Source organism: Electrona antarctica, assembly GCF_951216825.1.
Source record: "Electrona antarctica genome assembly, chromosome: 12".
Taxonomy (NCBI): Eukaryota; Metazoa; Chordata; class Actinopteri; order Myctophiformes; family Myctophidae; genus Electrona; species Electrona antarctica.
The window spans coordinates 12,439,200-12,466,672 of record NC_136793.1 but is presented as its reverse complement, the minus strand read 5'-3'; the positions used below and the strand labels follow the sequence as shown (position 1 = coordinate 12,466,672).

The 27,473-nt window shown below is 44.6% G+C and overlaps 1 protein-coding gene across 3 annotated transcripts; it reads right to left on the bottom strand.

Annotated features, from left to right (window-relative positions):
* Window positions 1-329: 329 nt before the first annotated feature.
* On the bottom strand, window positions 330-26,799 carry LOC306934134 (uncharacterized protein). Of its 3 annotated transcripts, none has more exons than XM_079516618.1 (9): window positions 26,658-26,799; window positions 15,070-15,206; window positions 13,627-13,812; window positions 12,769-12,940; window positions 10,728-10,907; window positions 9,244-9,366; window positions 8,796-8,926; window positions 8,677-8,707; window positions 330-8,584 (listed from the first exon to the last, which is right to left on the bottom strand). In XM_079516618.1, exons 2-9 carry the CDS (start codon window positions 15,202-15,204, stop codon window positions 1,599-1,601), a joined length of 7,944 nt encoding a protein of 2,647 aa, XP_079372744.1. In that variant the 5' UTR covers window positions 15,205-15,206; window positions 26,658-26,799; the 3' UTR covers window positions 330-1,598. The 3 variants fall into 3 exon arrangements, with proteins under 3 accessions (XP_079372744.1, XP_079372746.1, XP_079372745.1); XM_079516620.1 differs by having other exon boundaries at window positions 330-8,578; XM_079516619.1 differs by having other exon boundaries at window positions 8,796-8,923.
* Between the last annotated feature and the right edge of the window lie 674 nt (window positions 26,800-27,473).

The following is a 27,473-nucleotide window of genomic DNA, read 5'->3' as shown; positions in this document are numbered from 1 at the left end:
AATTTAAAGATCTATACACGGGTACATTTGGTTTCATTTTACAGGACCATTTAAGCTGGACATGATTTGCCTCTGTACGTGTGTGGTTCGACCCCCCCCCCCCCCCCTTACACACACACACACACACACTTTAGGCGAATATTCCCCCCAGAATAGGGATGCTAGGTTCAAATGGTTATGACATGCCAGTTTAGTGAATGTGCTTAAAAAAATAATAAAATACCTTTTGAATATTTGAGTGTGTTTAGTTACTTTTAACCAGTGACATAAATACGACATTCTCCATTTTAAGATGAAACCATACAAGAACTGACAATAGATTAACAATCAACACTAAGAAAAAAAGCTTTATTTACCACCAAAGAATTACAAATCACAGTTATTTTCTTTTAAAAGTAAGCAATGAGAGGTGTGATAATAAAATAATAAAGATAAGCTGCTTTTACACTTAGTTTTTTTCTTTTTCTTTTTAATTTACAATTAAGAACTTGAAGTTTGTGAATTCACACAAGGAAATTGCTCAGTGAAATATATTCTTTTAGCTTGAGAGAAAGTTCACAGTTTTAATTAAGCCACACAGGAAAGTGTTTAGGGTCCAAATTCAGCCACAATTTGCTCTTATGTTTAAAGTGAAAACACTGGGAAACCATATACTTTTGTTAAAAACATGGCAAAGAAAAAATAGAGAATCACTTTCAAAATATGCTTAAATCATTCAGCTAAACATGGCTAAAAAGCAGGCTACAATGTTATTGACCACTAGTGAATGGATACAACACCACATAGCGTGGAAACATTTGTGCTAATTATGGGGAATATATTTTTTTGTTGGGTTTTATTTGTGTGTGTGTGTGTGTGTGGGTGTGGGTGTGTGGGTGTGGGTGTGGGTGTGTGTGCTCTGCTGCCATTTAAAAATCACTGGCAGGAGTGAGATCAAATAACCTTTTAACACAATGAGTGTCGGGATTTCTTCTTCGCAATTGGTCAGATTTCTTCGTCATATTTCATGTCTTGTCATATCTTGTCTTTTCTGCAATATTTCATATTCTTAACGAGAGGCATGTTGAAAACCATGGAGAGCTCCCTAGATTAGGAGAGACGAGCTATTCTTTCTGAGCCGTAAACAAGGAAGTGAACAGCAGCGCGCATGCGGAAAACTAGTATGGTGCAGAAGGAGAGGCCAAATTATTATTTTTTGTTTGATATCAATGAAAAAGCGCTACGTCCTCTGGATCCATCGGTTGTATTTCATATGACGTTTCCACACGTCCTACGGTCTGAATGTGTTAAAATGCCAAATGGAAATCTAAAAAGAAATGGCACACAGAGCCATAGTAAAATATATACACTTTAAAAAATATAGCATGTATTCAACTAGTAAAAAATATATATATACATAAATATGCAACCCTTGGCTCTTTGCAAAACTAAGACCCGGTTTATACTTGGTGGCGAGCCGGCTCGTGCACGATCACGGGATCGTGCACCTGCAGGTTTTTGCACAATATGCAACCAAATGTAAATCAGGTATTATCGTGAATAGAAACATGTTTGTGGTCCCCTTTAGCAGTAATTGTAACATGTTTGGGTTATTCAAACTAATCAGAAATGTTGGCGGCGCATTTGGATCTGCGAACTGGCGTTGGCTTAGTGCTCGTTCTCTTCCGTAGGATTATCTTCTTATCTGAAGGGCTGATCTTTTCTTGCTCCTCATCAGATGAGGACGCATCGCGTTCCCGAGCAGACCTTTTCCCTTTAGCGCTTTGTCTTCTAGGTTTAGCACCGGACAAAGGACTTAATATATCGTCATCTTCGCTGTAATGGACCTCAGGTCTTTGCTGCGTGGATCTGCGCTTTGGAGGCTCTACTTCCTCGACTTCCTCCTCATCGCGATGGCGTCGTTTGGACTTTATCTTAGGGGTGACTGCTTCAGCTTTTGTTCTGTTCCGGATAGCTCGGGTTTTAACTTTTGGGCTGATCTTTTCTTGCTCCTCATCAGATGAGGATTCCTCACGTTCCCGAGCAGGCGTTTTCCCTTTAGTGCTTTGTCTTCTAGGTTTAGCACCGGACAAAGGACTTAATATATCGTCATCTTCGCTGTAATGGACCTCAGGTCTTTGCCGCGTGGATCTGCGCTTTGGAGGCTCTACTTCCTCGACTTCCTCCTCATCGCGATGGCGTCGTTTGGACTTTATCTTAGGGGTGACTGCTTCAGCTTTTGTTCTGTTCCGGATAGCTCGGGTTTTAACTTTTGGGCTGATCTTTTCTTGCTCCTCATCAGATGAGGATTCCTCACGTTCCCGAGCAGGCGTTTTCCCTTTAGTGCTTTGTCTTCTAGGTTTAGCACCGGACGAGAGTGTAACTGGAGGATTTATTATATCACCGTCTTCGCAGTAATCGACCTCAGGTCTTTGCCGCGTGGGTCTGCGCTTTGGAGGCTCTACTTCCTCGACTTCCTCCTCATCGCGATGGCGTCGTTTGGACTTTATCTTAGGGGTGACTGCTTCAGCTTTTGTTCTGTTCCGGAGAGCTCGAGTTTCAACTTTCGGAGACTCTTTTGAGATGGCAAGTTCATCTCTTCCTTCCTCCTCTGCTGTTTCTGCTGTCTCTTCTTCCTCATCTTCTTCCAATGCTAATTTTATGACATTATCCTCCTCCCTTTCCCACTTTCCCCACTTTCCCTCTATTCCTTTGGCTGCCTCGTCCTGCTCTGGTTTCTCTGTTTCCTCACTTGCAGTCAGTTCAGAGACTTTGTCTTCCTCGTCATTGGAATCAATTACTGTTTCCTTCGAAACTGTTTTAATGTCATCATTACTGTTTTCATCGTAATCAACCTCAGGTCTTTGCCGCGTGGATCTGCGTTTTGGAGTGTCTTCATCGACTGGTTTCTCTGTTTCCTCATTTGCAGTCAGTTCAGAGACTTTGTCTTCCTCATCATTAGAATCAATTACTGCTTCTGCTGGAACTGCCTTAATGTCATCTTTACTGTTTTCATCGTAATCAACCTCAGGTCTTTGCCGCGTGGATCTGCGTGTTGTTTCAAGTGTCGTTTCATCTATGTTCTCCATGTGAGGCTTATTGCAAGTTGATTTCAGGTCCACTAAGACCACAGTGGTTCTCTGGAGCATGGGGCTCTGAGATGTAAGCTCTTTCTGGGGCTCTTCATCTACAGGTGTTTGTGGCACACTGGGCTCAGTCTTCTCTGGCACATCACTGGGTGGTGCTTGGGTTTCAACAACTGGAGCCTCTTCTTCTTGACTCTCTGCTTCAACAGGCTCCTCCTCTTTCTCTTCGCCTTGCTGTTGCTTCATTTCATCGTCTAACCTCTCACCCACAGCAACCTCCTGGCTTTCATCTGTTATGGGTTCTGCCACAGCTGCGTCAGGAGCTGGTGTGGAACCCACTTCTCCAGTTTCCTCATTGTTTGCAAGTTCATCTTCAACACTCTCCACAGCAGCCACCTCTTGGCTTTTCTTTGATGCAGGTTCTGCCAGTGGAGTTTCTTGTATCACTCCTTCTACCTGTTCTTCCTCTTCTGCAGATACAGGTACAGGTTCAATTTCAGGTGTTTCTGCTTCAACCCCCTCTCCATTCTCTGTCTCCAATTCATTCTCTTCTGTATGTTCTTTCTCCGCATCAATTTCTGGCACTTCACTTTCATCTTCATGAGTTCCAGATTCTTGCTCAGTGTTTCCTCCTTCTGTCTCCGTATCTGTCATGGGCTCTTTTGTTTCCTCAGGTGTTTCCACTGTTGCATCTCCTTCCTGTACTTTGATGTCTTCCATCTCTGGCTCTTCACTTTCATCTTCAGGAGTTCCAGATTCCTGTTCATTGTTTTCCCCTTCTGCCTCCTTATCTGTCTTAGGCTCGTCTGTTTCCTCAGGTGTTTCCACTGTAGCATCTTCTTCCTGTACTTTGATGTCCTTAATCTCTGGCTCTTCACTTTCATCTTCAGGAGTTCCAGATTCCTGTTCATTGTTTTCCCCTTCTGCCTCCTTATCTGTCTTAGGCTCGTCTGTTTCCTCAGGTGTTTCCACTGTTACATCGTCTTTCTGTACTTTTGTTATAGGTTCCTCTTGTTCCTCATCCTCTGATTCCTTTAGTTGTTTGCGGGCTCTTTTGGACTCACGTCTGGGTGCAACTGGGGCTGACGTCCTCCCCCTTCTTAGAACTCTGGTTTCCACAACTGGTTCGTCCTTGTCTTTCTTTTCTTCCGGGTTGCCTCTTGTGGACTTGCGGCTTGGTGTTGATTTGACTGGAGCTGACTTCCTTCCCCTTCTTAGAACTCTGGTTTCGACAACTGCTTCTTCGTCATCATTGCTACTTTCCACAGCCTCTTTCTGAGGCTCTTCATCTGCAGGTGTTTGTGTCATACTGTCCTCAATATTCTCTGGCACTTCACTAGGTGCAACCACAGCTGCGTCAGGAGCTGGTGTGGAATCCACTTCTCCAGTTTCCTCATTGTTTGCAAGTTCATCTTCAACACTCTCCACAGCAGCCACCTCTTGGCTTTCCTTTAATGCAGGTTCTGCCAGTGGAGTTTCTTGTGTCACGCTCACCTGTTCTTTCTCTTCTACAGATACAGGTGCAGGTTCACTGGGTGTAACCATAGATGAGTCAGGTGTGGGTGAAAGTTCTTCAGCTTCCACAATGGGTACGATTTCATCTTCAACCCTCTCCACCAAGGACACCTTCTGGCTTTCCTCTGTTGCAGGTTCTGCTAGTGGGGTTTCTTGTGTCACTCCTTCTCCCTGTTCTTCCTCTTCTACAGATACAGGTGCAGGTTCGACTTCAGTTGTTTGTGTTTCTGCTTCAAGTTCCTCCCCTTTGTCTGTCGCCACTTCATTCTCTTCTGTGTTTTCTTTTTGTGCCTCAAGCTCTGGCCCTTTACTTTCATCTTCAGGAGTTTCAGATTCTTGTTCTTCTATCACTCCTTCTACCTGTTCTTCCTCTTCTACAGATAAAGGTACAGGTTCAGTTTCAGGTGTTTCTGATTCAACACCCTCTCCTTTCTCTGTCTCCAATTCATTCTCTTCTGTATGTTCTTTCTCAGCCTCAATTTCTGGCACTCCACTTTCATCTTCAGGAGTTCCAGATTCTTGCTCAGTGTTTTCTCCTGTCTTTTTATCTGCCATGGGCTCTTTTGTTTCCTCAGGTGTTTCCACTGTAGCATCTTCTTCCTGTACTTTGATGTCCTTAATCTCTGGCTCTTCACTTTCATCTTCAGGAGTTCCAGATTCGTGTTCAATGTTTTCCCCTTCTGCCTCCTTATCGGTCTTGGGATCGTTTATTTGCTCAGGTGTTTCCACTGTTAGATCGTCTTTCTGTACTTTTGCTATAGGTTCCTCTTGTTCCTCATCCTCTGCTTCCTTTTGTCCTTTGCGGCCTCTTTTGGATTCACGTCTGGGTGTTACGGGGGCTGACTTCCTTCCCCTTCTTAGAACTCTGGTTTCTACAACTGGTTCTTCCTCGTCCTTGTTAATTTCCACAGCTGCCGCTTCCTTGCCTTTCTTTTCAGCCTGCTGTTTGCTTCTAGTGGATTTGGGGCTTGGTGTTGCTTCAGCTGGGGCTGACTTCCTTCCCCTTAGAACTCTGGTTTTGACAACTGGTTCTGCCTTGCCCTCATCCTGCTGTTTGTGTCTTGTGGATTTGCGTGTTGGTGTTGCTTCAACTGATTTTTTCCTACCTCTCAAAGTTCTTGTTGCAGCAACTGGTGATTCCGCTTCCTCACTTGAGTTCACCTCAATTTTAGCCTGCTCTGGGACTTCAGTCAGTGTTGTCACAGCTGAGTCAGAGGTGAGGTTGGTTGACACTCCATCATCCTCATTTGGCACAGTTTCATTTTCACAAGTCTCTACTACAGCTGTCAATTGGTTTTGATCTGTATTGGTCTCTGCCATAGATTCCTCTGTCACTGCTGCTTCCATTTCCACTTCCTCTTCTATGACTGAAGGTGCAAATTCTTCATCAGTCTTTTCTGCAGAAATACTTTGTTGAATAGGTGTTTCTTCTATCTCCTCTATTTGAGGATCATGGCAAGTTGTTTTAAGGTCCACTAAGACTACAGAAGCTCTCTGGAGTTTGGGGATTTGAGATGTAACCTCTTTCTGGGGTTCTTCATCTGCAGGTGGTTGTATCATACTGTCCTCAATCTTCTCTGGTACTTCGTTTGGTGTAACCAAAGCTTTGTCTCGGGTGGGTGTGGAAGACACTTCAGTTTCATCATTGTTTTCAATTTCATCTTCAACCGTCTGCACTGCAGCAACCTCTTGGCCGTCCTCTGATGCAGGTTCTGCAAGTGGGGTGTCTTGTGTCACTCCTACTTTTTCTTCCTCTTCTACAGATACAGGGGCAGGTTCACTGGGTGTATCAATAGCTGAGTCCGGGCTGGGCCTGGGTGACACTTCTTCAGCTTCTTCACTGGGTACGGTTTTATCTTCTACCATCTCCACTGCAGCAACGTCCTGGCTTTCCTCTGTTGCAGGTTCTGCAAGTGGGGTGTCTTGTGTCACTCCTACTTTTTCTTCCTCTTCTACAGATACAGGGGCAGGTTCACTGGGTGTATCAATAGCTGAGTCTGGGCTGCGTGTGGGTGACACTTCTTCAGCATCTTCACTGGGTACGGTTTTATCTTCTACCATCTCCACTGCAGCAACGTCCTGGCTTTCCTCTGTTGCAGGTTCTGCCAGTGGGGGTTCTTGTGTCACTCCTTCTACCTGTTCTTCTCCTTCTACAGATACAGGTGCAGGTTCAGCTTCAGGTGATTCTGCTTCAACTTCATCAACTTTCTCTTTCTCCTCTTCATTCTCTTTGGTATGTTCTTTCTCCGCCTCAATTTCTGGCTCTTCACTTTCATCTTCAGGAGTTCCAGATTCCTGTTCAGTGTTTTCTGCCTCCTTATCTGTCTTGGGCTCATCTTCCGTTTCCTCAGGTGTTTCTACTGTTACATCGTCTTTTTGTATGTTTGTTATGGGTTCCTCATCCTCTGCTTCCTTTAGTTGTTTGCAAACTCTTTTGGATTCACGTTTGGGTGCTACTGGGGCTGACTTCCTTCCCCTTCTTAGAACTGTCTCTTCCTTGTCTTTCTTTTCTTCAACCTGTTTGTGTCTAGTGGATGTCCGTGTTGGTGTTGGTCCGACTCTCTTCGTAGGCCTGCCTCTCTTTCTTGTTGTAGCAATTGGTACTTCCTCTTCCTCACTTGGGCTTTCCTCAACTTCAGCCTGCTCTGCGACTTCACCGAGTGAAATCACATCTGCAGGTATTTGTGTTATACTGTCATCAATATTCCCTGACACTTCACTTGGTGTATCTACATCTGTGTCAGGGATGGGTGTGGACGTCACTTTGTCAGTTTCGTCATTGCTGGCGATTTCATCTTCAACCCTCTCCACAGCAGACAACTCTTGGCTTTCCTCTGTTGCAGATTCTGCTAGTGGAGTTTGTTGCTGTACTCCTACCTGTTCTTCCTCTTCAACGGATACAGGTGCAGGTTCACTGGCTGTAACCATAGCTGAGTCAGGGCTGGGTGTGGGGGACACTTTTTCAGCTTCCTCACTGGGTACAACTTCATCTTCCACCATCTCTACTGTAGCAATCTCCTGGTTTCCCTGTGTTGCAAGTTCTTCCAGTGGGGATTCTTGTGTCACTCCTTCTACCTGTTCTTCCCCTTCTACAGGTGCAGGTACGACTTCAGGTGTTTCTACTTCAACTCCCTCCCGTTTCCCCTCTTCATTCTCTTTAGTATGTTCTTTCAATGCCTCAATTTCTTGCTCTTTGCTCTCATCTTCAGGATTCCCAGGTTCCTGCTCAGTGTTTTCTCCTTCTGTCTCATTATCTGTCTTGGGCTCTTCTATTTCCGCAGGTTTTTCCACTATTTCATCTTCTTCCTGTACTTTAATGTCCTCAGCTGTTGTAGATTGCTCTTTTTCCTCAACCTCTGCTTCTTTTTGTTGGTTGTGGACTCTTTTGGACTCACGTCTGGGTGCGTCTGGCTTCCTTCCCCTTAGAACTCTGGTTTCGACAACTTGTTCTGCCATGTCATTGCTACTTTCTACAGCTGTCTCTTCCTTGTCTTTCTTTTCTTCAACCTGTTTGCTGTCATTATTGGAATCAATTACTGCTGCTTTTTCAATCTCATCATCGCTGGCTTCCACGTAATCCACCTCAGGTTTTTCCCGCAAGGGTCTGCGTTTTTGAGGAATATCTGCAACAGCTTTTGTTTTGCTCCGCAGAGCTCGAGTTGTAACGGTTGGAGATGTAACCTGGTCATCCGTCTTTTTGGCAGGAATATTTTGCTTAATATGTGTAATTTCTTCCATCTCCTCCACTTGAGTCTCATGGCAAGATGCTTTCAGGTCCACTATGACCACGATGGCTCTCTGGAGCTTGGGGATCTCCGGTGTCTGAGGTTCCTCAGACTGTTTCATGTCGGCTTCAATTTTCTCTGGTAATTCACTGGATGTAAGCACAGCTGTGTCCAGGGTGGGTGTGGAGGACACTTCTTCAGTTTCCTCTCTCATCTTCCGTTGCTTTAAGCCAGAACTTCTAACTCTGGTTGTCACAGGAATCTCGTCAATCTCTGAAACTGTTATGAAAAAAATATGTATAGATATGAGCATTCATCCTTAAAGTCCACACAATGAAGCATGTAAAAGAAATGTACGTTGAAAACCTTACCTTTTGCTACTCTAACCGTGGTCACTTCCTCCTAAAAATTACAAGGATTGTTATTTATTATTTATTGTTAATTATAAATTGTCTGCAAGATAATGTTGAACACAGGAAACAAAACGTACCGAGATTTGAATGGTGTATTCCACAGATTCGTTGTTCTTGTTAGAGGTGATTTCCTCCATCACCACATCAGTTTCAATCACTTCACTCGACACGATAGACTTTTCTGTAAATGATAAATTCCTGGATACTGCTGAGGAAGAAATAAAGAGGAAAGTATATCAGCTTTTCCTATTCCCCAGTCATATTGTAGTCACATTTGATATCTTAGTGAGGCCTAAACAATTCTTATTGGTTCCGTTTCCACCTGACATTAACATGTGTTCTGAATAATCCAAAAGTAGCAGTTTCAAGCTAGTGGATCTACTTTTTATGCTTGTGTGTGACGCTGAAGTATGCTCAAGTAGGGCGTTAGTTTACGAAAAGGCTAGTTAGAATGTGGACATAGGATATTTCTGCCTGACAGCAACAATATACCATCTATACCAATGTTGCCTGAGGGGGTCTTACCACTCATGTTCATGGTGTGGATCTTGTTGGCTATGTTGGTCCTCTGTTTGGGACTGCCGACACCCTCCACCTCCCACAGCACGTCTCTGTCACCGGGATACTGACTGAGGTACATCTCACACACTGTGGACACACAACCAATCATAAGTTCCATGCACACACTTTCAATTTATTTTATTTTTTGTCCAATGAGTTTTGTAACCTAATTGCCTATGCAGAAATCTTGGGCGCTACTCTCCCTCTGCCAACCTAGGGAGAGACCCGAACAGAGCTCATGCTTCCTTCAATTCATGAGGAGTGAGGAGGCCGTTTCTTTTCACCTGGCGGGGGGTGAGTTTCCCCGGTTGGACGTAGCGCGTGGCAGGAACGCGTTTCCAACCAGTTCCTTTCCCTCCATCAGGCCAACCAGGGGGGGGCAGTATAGAGACCCTAATTACTGTATGTTTTTTGTGAGGGTACCTACTACCTACCCTAGGGGACAACCCCACCTAGGGTATGGGCGTTGATGATGCGAATGAGAAAACACGCCCCCAGCGTCCCCGGCGGGAATCAAAACCTTCTACTTGTGAGGCGACAAGTAGAACCCAATAAGAAAAGCAAAGTCCAATATATATATTACAATTACAATTTAGGCATTTAGCAGACGCTCTTACTAGAGAGACTTACAATAAGCAAGGCAGGCTAAGATGTACAATAATATTGTATTATTTATTATATTTTTTTAATTCAAAATGTAGAGGAGCAAAATATATTGGAAATAACTCTTCCTACTTCCGGGCCTCTTCTGATTTCCTTCACAGGTGTTACACGATGATACTAGTTAAGGCTTCCATTCTGGTCAAACAGAGTCAGGGTGCTATTCTGCATGCTGGCTCATTGGAAACACTCTACTACACCAGTGGGTCTCAAACCCTAACCTAGATTTTTAATTGGTCAGAATAGGCCTATCTCACAGCATTTCCCCGCCCCCTTTTGTTGATAGTGGTGTTATTTTTTTTGCGGTCGTCCATAGGCTTCCATGTTAAAAGAGGTATTTTCACAAGCCACAAACTACCGTTTTGTAAAGGTAAGGTTTATTCTACTTATTTGAGTTGTTATACCATTGTGTTTTCATCATATTATTATCGGTCTTTGACATTTTAACATTAGGAAATGTACTTAGATTCTCCAGAGAAAAAAAGTGGTAATGCCTAATGTTAAATGACACCACTAGCTACCGGAAGTGGGCGTGGAAAGGGGGCTGTGAGATAGGCCTATCGGTATCGGCAGACATGACCCTGCAAATAATCGGATATCGGTCATAATTTCATAATCGTGCACCCCTACGCAGCAGATTAGTTGTAACCGGCCACGCAGGTCTGACTAACATCCCGTCCCCCAACTACTCAAGATATCTCACCAATTGTATCATGGTAAGATAACTACACAACCCACACCTCTACCAAAGTGTCATTTTGCTTAGTGTATAAAGCGTGTGTGTGTACCTTTGAACATGGCTTTGGAGACAGGGTATCTAACACCCAGGCAGTCGTCTCTGAAACTGCTCACAAAGTCCTCCAGCATCTGCACGCCGAAGCCATTTCCGCGGTGACATTTTCGGACAAATATGGAGTCCATCACGGGAAGCTGATAGCGTTGGGTTGAGAACACACTACATAAGCTTCCTGCGAAAAGGAACAAAAAAAGATATTATCAAACATAAATATCAAACACATCAGAACATATCCAAGAAGGAAATGCATGTATTTTATTCAGTCTGACCAGAAACAGGGATAAACTAGAAAAAGTGCCCTTCTGGGCACAGGTCTCCACCAGGAGGATAGGACTGTGTGAGATGTTTGGCAAAAATGTTTAGGAGTAATATAAACATGTTTGTTAGTTTTTTGCAACAATTTTCTTCATTTTGTTGAGGAAATGCCGAGCCAGATCACTCATAGCATGAATTCTGGATGAGCAGGACATGTGCAGCATTTTGTACAAAACGTACAAAATCTGTGCGACTAACATAAGCAATATGTTTTGCAGAAATCGGCCTCATGGTGGCGCTATAACCGGCAGATGTGGAGGGATGCAGGGACAATGTTTTTCCATGGCCTCTAGGGAGTGCGCATACATAAGTTGTATACAGATCGATGCAGTTATAGCTAAAAACAGGAATTGGCCTGTTATAGCGCCACCGTGAGGCTGATTTGGGGAAAAAATTTGTGCCATGTCGTCCTCGGCCTAGTGGAAATGTGTGTGTATAATTTCACGGAAATTGCACACTGTGTTTGTGATTTGTGGCATTTTGTTCGAAACGGACCAATCATGTGAGCTTTGGAAGCCAATCTTAGCCAATCAGGATGGAAGATGGGAAATGGTGCAGATCCGTGTTGATCACACGACTATGGAGATAGTGTATACCGAATTGTGTGATGTATGGATAAAATGTGTACGAGTAATCTACAGAAATGTTTTGCCTAAATCGGCCTCATGGTGGCGCTATAACAGGCCGTTGAGGAATATTTGGGGCAGAGGTTCGTCGTTGGCATCCAGGGAGTGTGTGTGCAAAGTTTGGCATGGATCGGACCAACAGTGGCGGAGATTAGCTGGTAACAGACGGATGGAAGGAAGGAAGGAAGGAAGGAAGGAAGGAAGGAAGGACGGACGGACGGACGCACACACACACACACGGACGGAGTGCAAAACATACTCTCTCCCCATGCCTTCGGCCTGGTGGAGACAAACATCAGTGAATACTAAGTGAATACAAAGTCTGGCCCCCCAACCAGAAAATCTCCTTTTTCACAGTCTAATATTGGCAGCTGTGGTCCAACATACTCATTTAAGCCACAAGAGGGTGTGGTTTACCAAGAGGCACAACACTGAGCAGAGTTCTTTCAAAACTGGCCTGAAAAGATTTATATATCAGGAGACCACAAGGGGAGGTAAATGTAAAATGCCATCAAAAGGAGGTGTCATTCACTACCGTTGCTTTTGCTATAGTGTTTGTATTTATTGATGGCATGTATTATCGTGTACATTTTTTTATTCTATGTTGATGAATTAAATATATAGGCCCACAATGGGTAATGGACTTTTTTGTGTTATCATTTTAGCCTTACCACGTGCTGTTTACTGAATTTCTCCCACAGGATAATACAAAATCTTTACATAGATTTACAAGTGTTAAAAGAAAACTTACTCCCCAAAAAAGATTTGTGAAAAGTTGCACATATATAGGAATGTGAAAGTTATAAAACAGTCGTTTTCAACCTTTTAAGTATTGTGAAAATAGCCAATCTAAAAACGCCTCCAACACAAAGCGATGTGAGCTTTTAGATCGGCTATTTTCAAAATGTGTGCCTCTTTCTTACATGATTTGACACTTTAATTTGGCCTATGTTTGATGAGTTTTGATTACTTTTGATGCCCCCCTGGGAGTCCCCCCCCCCCCCCCCCAGCCCACGGGTTGAGAACCACTGTTATAAAAGGGATGAGGACCCCCCCCCCCCCCCCCCCCCCTCAGCGGTAAACGGTGTTTACCGGGAGGTTTGACGGAGTAGAACCCCACGGCCTCTCCGTTCTTCCAGAGGACCTTGGCGTAGTCGGTCTCCGCGTGGCAGAGGAACGGCAGCTCCTCAGAGCTCATCTCGTGGGCCCTGTACACCACCCGGTTCAGGGTGTACAGGACGATTCGCTCGCCAACCGTCTGCACCTGGAGCGCACGCACGCACGCACGCACACATGCACACACACAGGCACGCACGCACACAGGCACGCACACATGCACACACACAGGCACGCACGCACACAGGCACACAGGCACGCACACATGCACACACACAAACACATTGTATCGATGTACATAAGGACATTAGGGATGGGACCATAATCGTTATTATCGTTTATCGTTATAAAGAAATGCTCACATTATAAGTGTTAAATAGTTCTGTATTCTGATAGTAATCATTGCTATAGAATGTTTGTTCAGTAAAAGTGGTCTCCCTGTCTCTCCAGCTCAATTGTAAATACATTTTCAGGTTGGGATACTAATCTCATCTATCAAGAGAGAGAACTCATACTGGTGGATGAAGTGAAGAAACAAATAAATAAGACCAAAATCCGAATATAGAGCTTTACCGTTTTAACAAAACAAAAAAAAACGTTTTTGTTCAACAAACAAATATCACTTAAAGCCGCTTTAACCACTTTAGACCAGTTATTCCCAAACGTTTTAGCTCGAGACCCAAAAGAGAAAAGAGGTCTCCCCGGGACCCAAATTAATGTAAATAGCCGATCTACAAGCTCAACGTGCTGCAGATAGGCTATTCTGGGATAATGACTCCCCAAGTGGTTTAAACAGAACCCTAATGTTGGTGAAACAAACGTCTCTTGTCATACTTGCAGAATTCCGTCTCTGGCAGCTTTCCCCGTCTTGAGAATTTCGTCGATGGTCCACCATCGGTTCCTCAGGTAGAGAGCCACGGCCGTCAGCTGGTCCGACGGGGAGAAGAGGGCCAGGACCTTCTGCTTGTCGTTGGTCCCGTACAGAGGGACGAAACCCACGTTGGTAATACCTATGGACACCTGGTTTGCCGGGAAGGGGAGAACCCAAAAAACATTAACGCATTGAGACCTGAGGGGTGCAGTACTTTAGTTCGACTAGTCATTGGTCCGAAAAACGACAACCCACCTCAAACCCTAACCTAACCATAACCGCAAGCACGGGAGCAGGCGCTAGTCCGAGATGCGTCCGCATGTCGGACTAATGCTCCGTCGGATTTACATGCGGTCCCCGACCTGAGACCAGATTCTATAAATGTTTTCTAAATCATGACAGTTTTCTGAAAAGCCTACGTTTCTATATCAGTGGTGCTCAAACTTTTTCATGTCAAGGACCCCCCATGTATCATATTCTGTTCCAGGGACTCCCCCAGAAGCAAAGATTTGAGTAAAAAGAATATATATTCAAAAGATTTGCACACATTTTCACAATTTAAAAAAAAATAGCAGATCTGCAAGCTCGTAGCAGTGCCACGCTATGAGCTTGTATATCAGCTATTATTTTCAGATAAAGTTTAAAATAATGGTTTAAAGTGGTCGCATTCCAGGTCTTAACCCATTTAGACCTGAGGACGCATGTGTGTCATATTATAGCTTTAAACCCATTCTGGGCGGGAACCCCTTTTGGTGTTTTAACTAAGCATTATGTTATACTTTAGCTATTGAAAAATAGCAGATCTACAAGCTCATAGCGCGCCATGAACTTGTAGGTCTGCTATTTTTGAAAAATCGTAAAAATGCGGCACAAATCTTTGAATATATATTCTTTCAGAGCGAACGTTTTTTTTATTTCGACGTCAGGCCTGAATGGGTTAATGGGTTGATGAAGACAACAGTTCACAGTAAAAGAAGTGCACACATGGAACCACTTGCCCATTGGACCCGACTGACCACTTAGCACATTCGACTTCATCTTCGGTCAGATGGGTGGGCCGCGCACCCACCCGTCTTCATCTTCGGTCAGATGGGTGGGCCGCGCACCCACCCGTCTTCATCTTCGGTCAGATGGGTGGGCTGCGCGCCTTCAGAGAATCACGCGTAACGATCAAACAATCGATTGCGTTCCACACTTTAAGTTCTTATTTACTGGCATGTTTTATATTGTCAGTATAAATCGAATTGTTTTGCCAATAATTTCTGGGGCCCACTATCCTCACAGGCTCACAGCCCAGGCTAGGAACCACTAGGCCTCTCCAAAATTATAAATCAGGATCGGCATCGGACGCAAAGTTCTGCCATGTCACGGGTCGGGTTCTACTTTATAGGAGTGTCATTTGTCACCTGTGTTCGGTTGGCCAGGGTGACTTTCTGCAGTGCGTCTGGGTTGGTGCAGAGGATGCTTTTCATGTACTCCTCGGACAAGCGCTCCTGCTCCACCTGGCTGAAGTCAGCCAGAAGGTCCACAGGGAACTCCATCCCTACAAAACAAAATGGAGACACAAGTTACAATTTAGGCATAGGTAAACGCAAACATCAAATGCAGAGGGACAGTGTAGTGCCTCAGTAGGACGAGAGGACGAGTTAAAACCGCGCTTGCTCAAATTGGCAATCTACCAGCTCACATCGCGCCGCACCGCAATACGGTGTGAGCTTGTAATTTGTGCGTGCATGCAGCGTGCGGGGGTATCCCCACTTTTGTCCGCTTGGTTGGGATACCACTTCTTCTCAAACAAACAAACAAACAAAGTTTGGGAAGCAGTGCTGCAGAGAACAGCTTCACAGAGGCAGACTGCAGCATGCTGCATGTAGGTCAGTGGCAGATGAGGAGATTGAACATGACAAGTCAATGAACAACAACAGGCAGGCGGCGAGCCGAGCACGTATACAGTACAGATGGTGTTCCACCTCCCCGTCATTCATCCCATAATCCCGCTGACTTTCTGCATGGGGCTGCTGCATGGGTGGTTAGAGCAGTGGTTCCCAGAGTGGAGTCCGGGGACCCCCAAGGGTCCTTGAGGGAGTTCCAAGGGGTCCCCAGCTAAATGAAAGTTAGGAACCAAATGGACTCAGAGTGTACAAATGTAACTCTGAGAGACCAAATGGAACACTCTCAGAGTTAAATTAACATTGATTTTACAATTGACGGGGAATTTCCATACTGTTGTTTCATATAGCACCCACAGGGCCTCTTGAGATTAAGTCATGTTGACCCCAGAATGGCTATTCGAGGGCCTGTCTTACTTTGTGTTGGTTCTGTGCGTTGCTTCAACCAATTATATTCACTAAGATTTAGCATTCCTTTCATATAAAGGTTGATCTTTATTCTGTGCAATTATATGAATGTTTTCTCTCTGACTCTGGGAAACTTGTCAAGGTCTTCGCGCACAGATAGCGTTGGGTCCTCCCTGCATTCTTCTTCCTCTCTCCTCAGCGGTCCTTGAAATTAAACGGGTTGAGAATCACTGCTAGAGCCATACAAATCTTCTCTTATGGAGGGGTCCCTGGCATATCTCTTCAAATGGGGTGTCCGCGGGGCTAATTAGTGTCAATTTGGGGGTCCTTTTTCCTACAAAAAATGTTTGGGAACCACTAGGTTAGAGCGCTGGGCGATTCACCCAAAATACTGAATGTTAAAATCGAGAAAAAAGGTGTTGTGTTTGTTTGTTTGTTTGTTTTTACTAACGAATCGTCACAACAAAAACAAATGTATATATTTGTTATTGTCTTATTTACCTTGTATTACTAAGTTGTACACCATTGTACAACTTAGTACAATGGTGGCGTAATGTGACAATATTCTATATCAATAATCAGCCCTAGGCTGGGTGATAATACCCAAATACTGCATGTTTAGAATTGCCCACAAATACCGCTTGTGTCGTGACTCGTGACGAGTAGGCTATATTAACATTAGACCAAGGTTTTCTGAGCTTCTGCTAATAATGTGAGACGCATAAATATATCCTGAGATGTATTTGAGCCCTCAAGCCTCATCTTTATGATGCTACCGCCACGTTAAGCGCAGAATATGTCGTCATGGTGACATTAACGCACTAACATCCTGAGGCTGTAAAAAATACTAATATGTGAAACTGGGTCAACAGAGAGTATGTGAGTACTAGTGTGAGTGTGTGTGTGTGTGTGTGTGTGTGGGGGGGGGGGGGGGGGGTAAGTACATTTAAGTACTAATATGTAACTTTCCTCTTCTACCGCGGATTTGAACCTGGTTTCCTGTGCAAGTGCTGACATGTCCCATTGGTCTAACAGAGCATGCCTTGCTTGCTCAGGGGACAAATTGAATCTTGACCATCAGGTCAAAATTCATGTCATGACATGACCTTTGACATGATCTAAATATCGCAATAGAAGAGCAGGGAGACACAATACAACCACTTAAACCCTGCCTATGCGGTTGACCGGAGTCTACACTATACTAGTGTATTCTCCCTTTTCTGTTATTGTCCAGAAAGCTTTAGCTGAAAATGACACATTGCGACAATGTGTCATCTTCGGATAAAGCGAATGCGTTTTCAGAATGTGAATGAATGCGTTATTGTCTGGGAAAACTTTCCCCACAATACAGATGCTGAGGTTAAAGTGGTTACATTAAAACCTGCCTTTCCCAAAACTGCTCTGAGTTCTGCCAAGACAGTGAAAGTAGTGAGTCAGCATGAAGCCCCATGCTGAGGCTCTCACTCTGCTAAATCTGTTATCAGTTAAACACCTTATATACTCCGTCGTACGCCGGCGTGTTGTGTGACGCGTTGTTAGCTCGTAGATCTTGCTGAATGTGTGTCATTGTGCAACAGCCAGGTTGTGTGCGAACCATAAGTGTTCCCTCCTTTTAAACAAGATGTCACATGCATTAGATATCTCCACTCTCATTGCGGTAAGTGTAAGTCATTTTGATAGTCATATTTCGATGACTCAAGGTGTGTGTGTGTGCGTGTGCATGCGTGTGCGTGCGTGCGAGTGTAAGCGTTTCAATAAAGTAGGGGTTGTGCCTCCAAGGGGGCATGTCTGGCATGCATGACATTGCATGTGTGTGGCTTGGCTCACTGCATGGGTTTTAGGGTTGGGGGGGAGTTGGGGGTTGTTTGGCCCATTGTAACAAAGTACAAGTGCATACAATTCTGAGTTTCTTATATGGACAATTGGACATATACAGTAGGCCTATATCTATATGCCAACTACTGTCTGTATCACGTCTGGTATGCATGGCCAGCTCCAGCTTGTGGTTTGGTTTAGTGGGTTTTAGGGGTGGTGTGTTTGGCACATTTTGCGTCTAACCTGATTGGAGCCATCTCAGCCATGCATGAACACGTTAAGATCTGTAACTGTGTTTGCAGAGGTGGACAGTAACTAAGTTTCAAACTATTGTTTGAAAACTTTACTTACAATGTGATGTTTAATTACAAAACAATATCCAATTAGCCTAAACACTGTTGTAAATTGTAATATGTCTTTTTTTTTCTTTTTGAAAATAGTCAATCTATCTATTGTAGATCTGATATTTTTTAGTTAGTTTGAAAAACAAACAAAATTCTGCACAATGACTATTATTTCTACATTGTGAGTGTGTGTGTGTGGGGGGGGGGGGGGGGCTAAGTACATTTAAGTACTAATATGTAACTTTCCTCTTCTACCGCGGATTTGAACCTCCTGCGCAAGTGCTGACATGTCCCATTGGTCTAACAGAGCATGCCTTGCTTGCTCAGGGGACAAATTGAATCTTGACCATCAGGTCAAAATTAGAAAAGTAGAATTGGCCTCGGGTCATAATGAGTCCATACTCTTACTTACGGTAAGTAAAAATAATAATCCTAGTACTAGTGAAAATCCAAACCAGCGCCCCAGGCCAGCTATAATATTGCTTCTACCCCTCAAGTCGTTGGAGCCAACCGTAAAAGCACCCTAACAAGTTTTGTAAGCGTTCCCTGCTTGGCGGCAAGGCAGAGTTACATAATAAACTCTCTGTACAAGTAGCACTGACAGGAAGCCCTCTGGAGTTAATCTGCCCAGATCTAGTAAACCATGAGCCCCCCCTGGCTCGGGCCCCTGCATGGGACCCCATGGGCCCCTAGGTCTGTGAGGGAGCCTTTATGGCCGTGAAGTCTGGGGTCCCCCTTTGCCAACCAATAACTTACAAATGGTACAAACACCAAAATTTAGACTCTGCATGCAGAACCCTGCAATTTCATTCTGCGCACCCCCAGTGGAAAATAACAAATGGTGCATGCAGAGCAGAATTAGGACGATACCCACTCATTATCAAAATTAAGAAGACGACATTTAAAGGTATATTCAGTGATTTGACTTAATTCAAATATCACTTATTTTTTCTTTTTTTCTGGATAATCCTCCCTACTATAGAGTGTGCTGACCATATAAGGAGTTCCTCCCTGTCCCCAGTGAGCCCCTGGGGTCAAAAAACCCTAGTTTCAGTTTTGGTGGCGGGTGGCAAAACCGTCATCCAATCAGGATGAGAGGGGCCTTCCTCCAATCATGATCGAGTGGGGGCGGGCCTTGGTGCACATGCTGTTGGCCTGTTGCACTTCACCCCACTGTAGAGCGTGCATGTGCATATTTTGTTACCGGGCGGACTGGGTGGTTTTCCAAATCACCCAAATCACTGAATGCTCCTTTAAATGTTATTATAACCAGCTAAAATAAAGCAACCCTACCCCAACATACAGGGTAGACAGTAGACGGTAGACAGTAAATTCCAGGACTAAACCAGATTGATTGACTGCATAATGGTTTGCAGAAAGAAAGCACAGGAAAGTACAGTACAGTTCTTTACAAGGTCTCATGCTAGGGATGAGAAAACAAAACGGAAATCTATCTGACACTTTGAAAGTCAACCCAAAACCAGAGCAAAATGGAATGCTATTTGGCCCCAAAAAGAGAGTGGCAGAATACCTGAGCACGGTGACTGTTTTGACTATATATGCATAGCTTTGACTAGCTTTGACTATGTGGTGGCCTTTGAGAAACAGGCAGACCTGGTTCGCCAGAGCGAGACTGTGCACCCACCCACTGCACAAACGAGCTACACCTTCTAACCACCTGCACCACTATATCAAGACATGATCATAAACACATACAGTATACTTCCAGGCTACTGTACGTTTGCAATACAAATACATGTTTTCTTATGCCAATAAAGATCCTTTGAATTGAATTGAGCCAGTGGGGGAGTCGAGGCACACACGAAAACACATGCGTTATTCTTCCCTCCCCCGTGTTCCCTGACACATGAATCTATTGACTATTGTTCCCAGTGCCGGTCGGTTGTCTGCACAGTTCCTCTTTATACACACATACATAATGTATGTGTGCACATACTATATACAATATACATCATCCACATACATTACAGTACGGTATGTGTATACTCACACCCATGTTGGTGTACTGTACACCCATTCACTCATACCCACTCACTCACACCCATGTTGGTGTACAGTACACCCATTCACTCATACCCACTCACTCACACCCATGTTGGTGTACTGTACACCCATTCACTCATACCCACTCACTCACACCCATGTTGGTGTACTGTACACCCATTCACTCATACCCACTCACTCACACCCATGTTGGTGTACTGTACACCCATTCACTCATACCCACTCACTCACACCCATGTTGGTGTACTGTACACCCATTCACTCATACCCACTCACTCACACCCATGTTGGTGTACTGTACACCCATTCACTCATACCCACTCACTCACACCCATGTTGGTGTACTGTAGTGTACACCCAGTCACTCATACCCACTCACTCACACCCATGTTGGTGTACTGTACACCCAGTCACTCATACCCACTCACTCACACCCATGTTGGTGTACTGTAGTGTACACCCAGTCACTCATACCCACTCACTCACACCCATGTTGGTGTACTGTACACCCAGTCACTCATACCCACTCACTCACACCCATGTTGGTGTACACCCATTCACTCATACCCACTCACTCACACCCATGTTGGTGTACTGTACACCCATTCACTCATACCCACTCACTCACACCCATGTTGGTGTACTGTACACCCAGTCACTCATACCCACTCACTCACACCCATGTTGGTGTACTGTACACCCAGTCACTCATACCCACTCACTCACACCCATGTTGGTGTACACCCATTCACTCATACCCACACACTCACACCCATGTTGGTGTACTGTAGTGTACACCCATTCACTCATACCCACTCACTCACATCCATGTTGGTGTACTGTACACCCAGTCACTCATACCCACTCACTCACATCCATGCAGTTACTGTATGGGTACAGTATGGGAATGTATTCACATGCACGCATGCCAACATCGGACATCTGAGCAGCCATCCGCTGGGTGAAGCTGAAACTGAAGTTTCAGAAACTGAAGGTTTCAGGTAGTGGACTAATTCAATACAAGTCTACTACTTTATTCTCACTGAGCCCAAAGTCAAACTATAGTAGTGAGTTGGGGACAAATCTGACCATGCGTCACCCGGTTTGACGCGACGGAACCTTTTTCAACACTCTCGGGCCGTACCGCGCACGCCGGAATGGAACAGGTTGATGCTTCCGCTGGAAAAACATCGAAAAGCAACTTGAGCAGAGTGAGCCCCCACCCCACACCCCCACCTGAAGCGGCATCCGTTTCAGTCGACTCAGCGCCGTTCGGGTTGCATACTCTGACAGGCAGAGGATCATCAGTCATCCATCCTGATCAACATGCAACGCAACAGGACAGGTCCTGTCCTGTCACACCGTGTCTGACGCATTGGGGAGCCCCATTGCGTCAAACGGTGCCATGTGCTCAAATCCTGCCCCAACTCGAACCAAATGGACCCGTACAGAAAATGTTCTTCTGTTTCTACACTCTCAGAGTTAGTTTAACACAAGTTCAGGCTTTGGCAGTGTACACGTAGAGACACTGGACACATTCTAAGGCCAACACACACGTCGGTGGTACAAATTCCATGAGTTCCTCGCCCTGCCCCCCACTCCCAACGAGCTGACGGACTGGTTTTCTCACTGGAAACCCCTGTTACCTCCACTCTAAAACCATTAGTGTTCACTGAACTCTTTCAATCTATCTATCTATCTACAGTATGAAAAAGGTTAAGTGTGGCTGCTTGAGGCAGCTGCAACCTTTTTTGAACCGTGTAAACTTCTTGAACCTTATGAGTGTGTGTGCATTGGCGCATGTGTGTGTGTGCATGTGTGTCGTTGTGTGTATGTGTGTGTGCGCGACTGTGCGTATAGCTCCATATACATTGGAGTTGACAACTGTTTAGGGTGCAGCTGCTAAAACTGTCATCAGATCCCAATCTGTGTTATCTCTTGCACAAGCCCGCGGACCCCCTAACTGCTCCCGGCTAGCAGGGCAGTGAGGGTGACGCCCCGCATGCCGGCGGCCATGCGTGTCCATACGAGCGAAGTACATACATACAGCATGTATCATGTGTATACGGTCGGTGTAGACTTCAGATAACGCCACCAGATAAAATGCAGACCACTTCTGCTCTGGAACATCCCCTATCGCACCATCGTTTCCCTCTGCCTCGCACGCACACACACACACACACACACACACGCACGCACGTACGCACGCGCGCACACACACACACACACACACACACACACACACACACACACACACACACAGTCACACACACACAGTCACACACACACAGACAAACACCTCTGTCACTGAGCATCAGCAGCCATGCACAGTGTCTGGTTTCTGTTTGTTTTATGTATGAGTGAGAGAAGGGGGAGGCATAGAGAGCGAGGGAAAGAGAGAGAGAGAGAGAGAGGGGGGGGGGTAGTATGGGTGTATGAGAGAATAATTATGTAGTATGGGGGGGGGTAGTATGGGTGTATGAGAGAATAATTATGTAAAAGGAGATCCATTCACAAAAACCTCTCTGGATTAAATAGAAAGGGTCAGTTTGTGTGTGGGTGCGCGTGTGCATCTGAGTGTGCATAATCTGCGTATATGCATGTACTATACTGTGAATTTATTTGCGCAAATGCATGTCACGTGCAGAGCTCTCTTGAAAATGACTCCTGTTCTTTTTCTCAGCACAACAACCCCAGGGCAGGGAGTATAGTGAATACCTCTATACATTCTCTACTCGCTGGCCTACATTTTGCCACCCCACCTACTTTCTGCAGCTACTACACTGTTTCTCAACCTGCGGCACGGGGCTCAACCCAGTGGCTCACGTGATGTCACAGACAAACAGAGCAGTTGTGTTTGCACAGACTGAGTGAAGGTGTCATTGTGAAAGCATGTTGAGAAACACTCTGCTAGACTGCAACTACTATACTGGGAGATAGTAAACTGCAGCTATTTGACCCATTCATTCAGGGCGGGAACCCTTTTGGTGTTTGTTATACTTTAGCTGTTGAAAAATAGCAGATCTACAAGCTCGTAGCTAAAGCCCCTGCCCCCCGGGAAGCAAACCGGGGACCTTCCCTGTACCGGACTCACTTCAGCTTGGTAAATGGTAAATGGTGCATTTATATAGCGCCTTTATCCAAGGCACTTTACATAGATTGTGCATTACATTCACCCATTCACACACACATTCATACACCGATTGCGGCGGAAGCCATGCAAGGTACCAACCAGCACATCAGGAGCAATTTGGGGTTCAGTGTCTTGCCCAAGGACACTTCGACATGTAGCCAGGAGGAGCCGATGTTCGAACCGCCGACCCATGATCATTGGACGACCTGCTCTACCTCTTGAGCCACAGTCGCCCCACAAGCTTGGGCTTGTCTGTAGCGACATCCCCAATATTGGGACACTGCCATGGGGTTAATCCCACCAGATTACAGCTCTATTTTGGATGTGGTCATCCCCCGTGTGAACTCAATGTCAGGTTTAGCATGAGATTACAGGCATGAGCAGGACACTATAGCGCCTCTCGCAGTGGGGTGGCTCAACGTCCGGTCCGGGGGACCGCCAAGAGGCTCAAAATGGAATGAAATAACTCCCCAGAGTGTACAAAAGGAAGAATTGTGATAATTCCATAGCGTAGATAGAGTTTCGTTCAGTGATTCTCAATCTTAACCTTTTTCATTTCAAAGACCCCCAAGTTTGGTATGGGGTTAGGCCACGGACCCCCATTTGATACCCCATGTTTTTATCTCTGGGACCCTAATGATCTAATCCTCAGTGTGAATTTAACTTTGAATTTAAAACCCATTTCGACCTGAGGCCAATTCTTTAAAAAAATGGCTTCTGAATAAGTTTTCTGAAAAACCCATGTTTCTATGTCAGTGGTGCTCAATGTTTTTCATGTCAAGGCCCCAGAATGATATTTGGCCGCCGATCCCCATCTGAAAATATCTTGTTCCAGTTCCCCCAGAAGCAAAGATTTGAGTTTAAAACGTTCGCTCTGAAAGAATATATATTCAAAGATTTTATTTTTCAATAGTTTCAATAGTTTCAATAGTTGCAATAGTTTCAATAGTTCAATGCTTGTTCCCGTCCAGATTGGGTTAACTCTCAGAGTCACAGACCCCCGTAAGCGTCCATGTGGACCCCGGATGGCCCCCGAGCCAGACGTCGAGAACCAACCCGTGTAGTGAAACAATGGCTAATGAATAACCGAGTAAGAATGTCCACAATCATGGTCGTATGTACTCTAGGGACGTATAATGGTTCAGTTCCCTCCACGCCTGTGTCTGTAAACTGGTTCAAATGATATGTTGTTCCCCAAAAAGAAAAGAAAAGAAGGAAAAGAAAAAAAACACCAGGCTTTTTGTCCAGAAATAGCTTGCGGCAGTTGACACATTTACTCAACAGGAACGTATAGGTTTACAGGCCGCTCTGCAGGCGCACACACAGCACATGGATGCGGTTGCATGTGCACATGCATGTGGTCGCATGTGCACATGCGACTTGCATGTGACAACACAGCATGACATAGAAACGCAATCTGTCGACAGACAGTTAGTGGTTGGAAGGAAGAAGTAGGCTACTCAATAGTTTTTTCTTTCTTTTTTACTCGAGTAAAATCAGGAATTTTACCACAATAACAACAACAAAAAGGTTGTATTTAAAACGTACAAAAGTATTGGCATCAGAATGCCAAAGTAAAAATACCGGTACTCAAGTTTTTCAAAAGTGTTCAGATTTTTGGGGGGAAATATAGCGACGGCTCCAGAATGTTTTGACTGGGGGTGCTATAGGGGTGCTGGCTATTGGAGGGGTGGGGGGGCTAAATAACAACAACAACAACAACAACAATAATAATAATAGGCCTAATCTTTATTTATAGAGCACTTATCAAACAAAGTAAAAATGTGCTTTTAATTTAATTGAAATATATTTATATTTTGATATGAATCAAATTCCCCCCAGAATAAATCTATGTGTCTAGGCTACATTTCTGCAGAAAAGTGCTGAGTGCGCATTTATGCCAGCACGTTCTCGTCTGTCGTCAGTCTCAGACGTTTACAACCTTTCTGAATGACTTCTAACACTTCTTAAAAAGACGTCTTTTGACCCCCACCATCATTCTGCAAGTACGCCTACTCAAAACGGGCGCTACTTTTTTGTGCTCGGGTACAAAAAGTTCTCAATTCGCGGAAAGAGATGGGGGGAGGGTCCGCCCCGCGTGCGTGCGAGAGAGAGTGAGTGAAGGGGGATGGGCCGCCTGTGTGTGCGCGAGCGAGCGCTCGTGTGTGTGTGTGTGTGTGTGTGTGTGTGTGTGTGTGTGTGTGTGTGTGTGTGTGTGTGTGTGTGTGTGTGTGTGTGTGTGTGTGTGTGTGTGTGTGTGCGCGCGCATGCACTCGCACAAAGGAGGAGCGAGCGGGAGAGCGCTCCAAGACCTGAAACCAAAGAATGCAAAAAAAAAACATCAACATGACATGATATGATATTCCATCGCAAGCTAGGATGCTATGTTGACAATGTTGACAATCGCGATCGCGTCGATCGAAGCTGTCGATGGACGGGATATCTGTCTGTGCTTGATTTAATCGATACATTATATAAGGTCAAGGAGATTAATCCACGCGGACTAGCCTACAATCCAACCAAAACAAACAAGTGGGCCCTGGAGAGAAGTGGGCCCCTCTTAGCGCGCAATAACAATAGGCTATTAGACCTACACCTTTTCTTTGGAAGGCTGCTAAGACTGCAGAACGCATCCTTTGTTCAGTGACATTAGCTGAACAAAAAACGCACGCTTTTTTAAAGCTGTGATTTGTTTTGTTTTCAGCTTTTGTAGGCTAGGGTATATAGGCCACACAAAACTGAGAATAAATGCACAATAAAGGCAATACACAAGTAGACAAAGGAGTCTATTATAAGAGATACGCAATTACATTCTGTTTTCATTTATTTATTTGACTAATGAACAGCTTTATATAGGTGCCACACTGAAGATCGGAAATTGTTTTTTATTTAAACAATAATAACAAATAGTGAACAATTTCCAATCCAGCACCATTGCTCTGGATTATAAAACATTTGATTTCTGCATTTTAATTGCCCCAGGCATTGCCTTAATTATGATGGAACTTTGCATGGGCGCGCAAATCGTGACCCAGTCGGCAGGTTCCAACATTGGGCGCAAGAACATTTTGTTCCAGGCATATGCAACATTATAGATTTGCTCTCAAACGTCCCAAACCGCCGTGGACAGACGCGGTTAGGATGCTGTTGTTCCAAATAAAGCCTCGGACTGCGACGTTAAATGATAGAATAGTCATTGGTTCATCCAATCTCTAATCCGCGCGCGGCGCGTCGGTGTGTACTTTCTCCTGCGTTTGCGTCCTTAACTCTTTCTGCTAGGGAATCCACAGAAGGCGCAAATGAAAACAAACGAAACCTTTCCACGCATAGAAAGGAACCGCGGCTCGTGGAAAAATAACCAGAAATAAAGAAAAACTCACCTTTTTATGGCGAATATATCCCCTTAGGTGAAACAACGGTGCTTTTCTATTTAGGCTGTTTAAAAATCAGTAAACATATCTCTTCGTGTTATGTGTTGCTTTGTGCTGGTCTGGCCAGCGCGCATGCTCACTGCTCGGCTTAACCGCGTAGAGTGGCTCGTGGACCAATCCAGCCGTGTTGTTGTTGGTTATATAACCAAACCCACTGATTTTCAACCTATTGAAATGCAAGGACCCCCACACCCCCATAAGGGTTTCTTTATTATTATTATTATTATTATTATTATTATTATTATTATTATTATTATTGAAAAAGCCAGGGCTGCCAACCTCCTTTTATATACTCTATGCTGCCAACACTACTGGATCCTGACCTGCAGGACTCCTGGCTGCATTGTCATTTACCCTGGATTGATTGATTTATTGAAAATTGTATTAACAGATTGCAGAATGGGTATAGGCTGCAGTCCATTGAGTCCAACAGGTCAATACAAAAACTACCAAGAGGATAAAACCAGAAAAAGCACTATAGACTTGTTTACATCAGGGTCCTCCATTTTCAATTCATCAAAACATTTAAAGACATACAAATATGCACATCTAAATAGATGCATATTCATGCATAGATTCCCACAGGAAAAAGGGAATATTGAACAGTATAGAAAAATCACACCCGTGTGAAATGAGGGGCGCTCTTGTCACCGTACCGTACATCAATTTATGTTAGCAGATATTTGACATTGCTATAGGTACATAAGGTGGTCCCTTATTGGCCAAACGCTCCCACCAACATGTGATTGGTTAGCCGATTTGCTC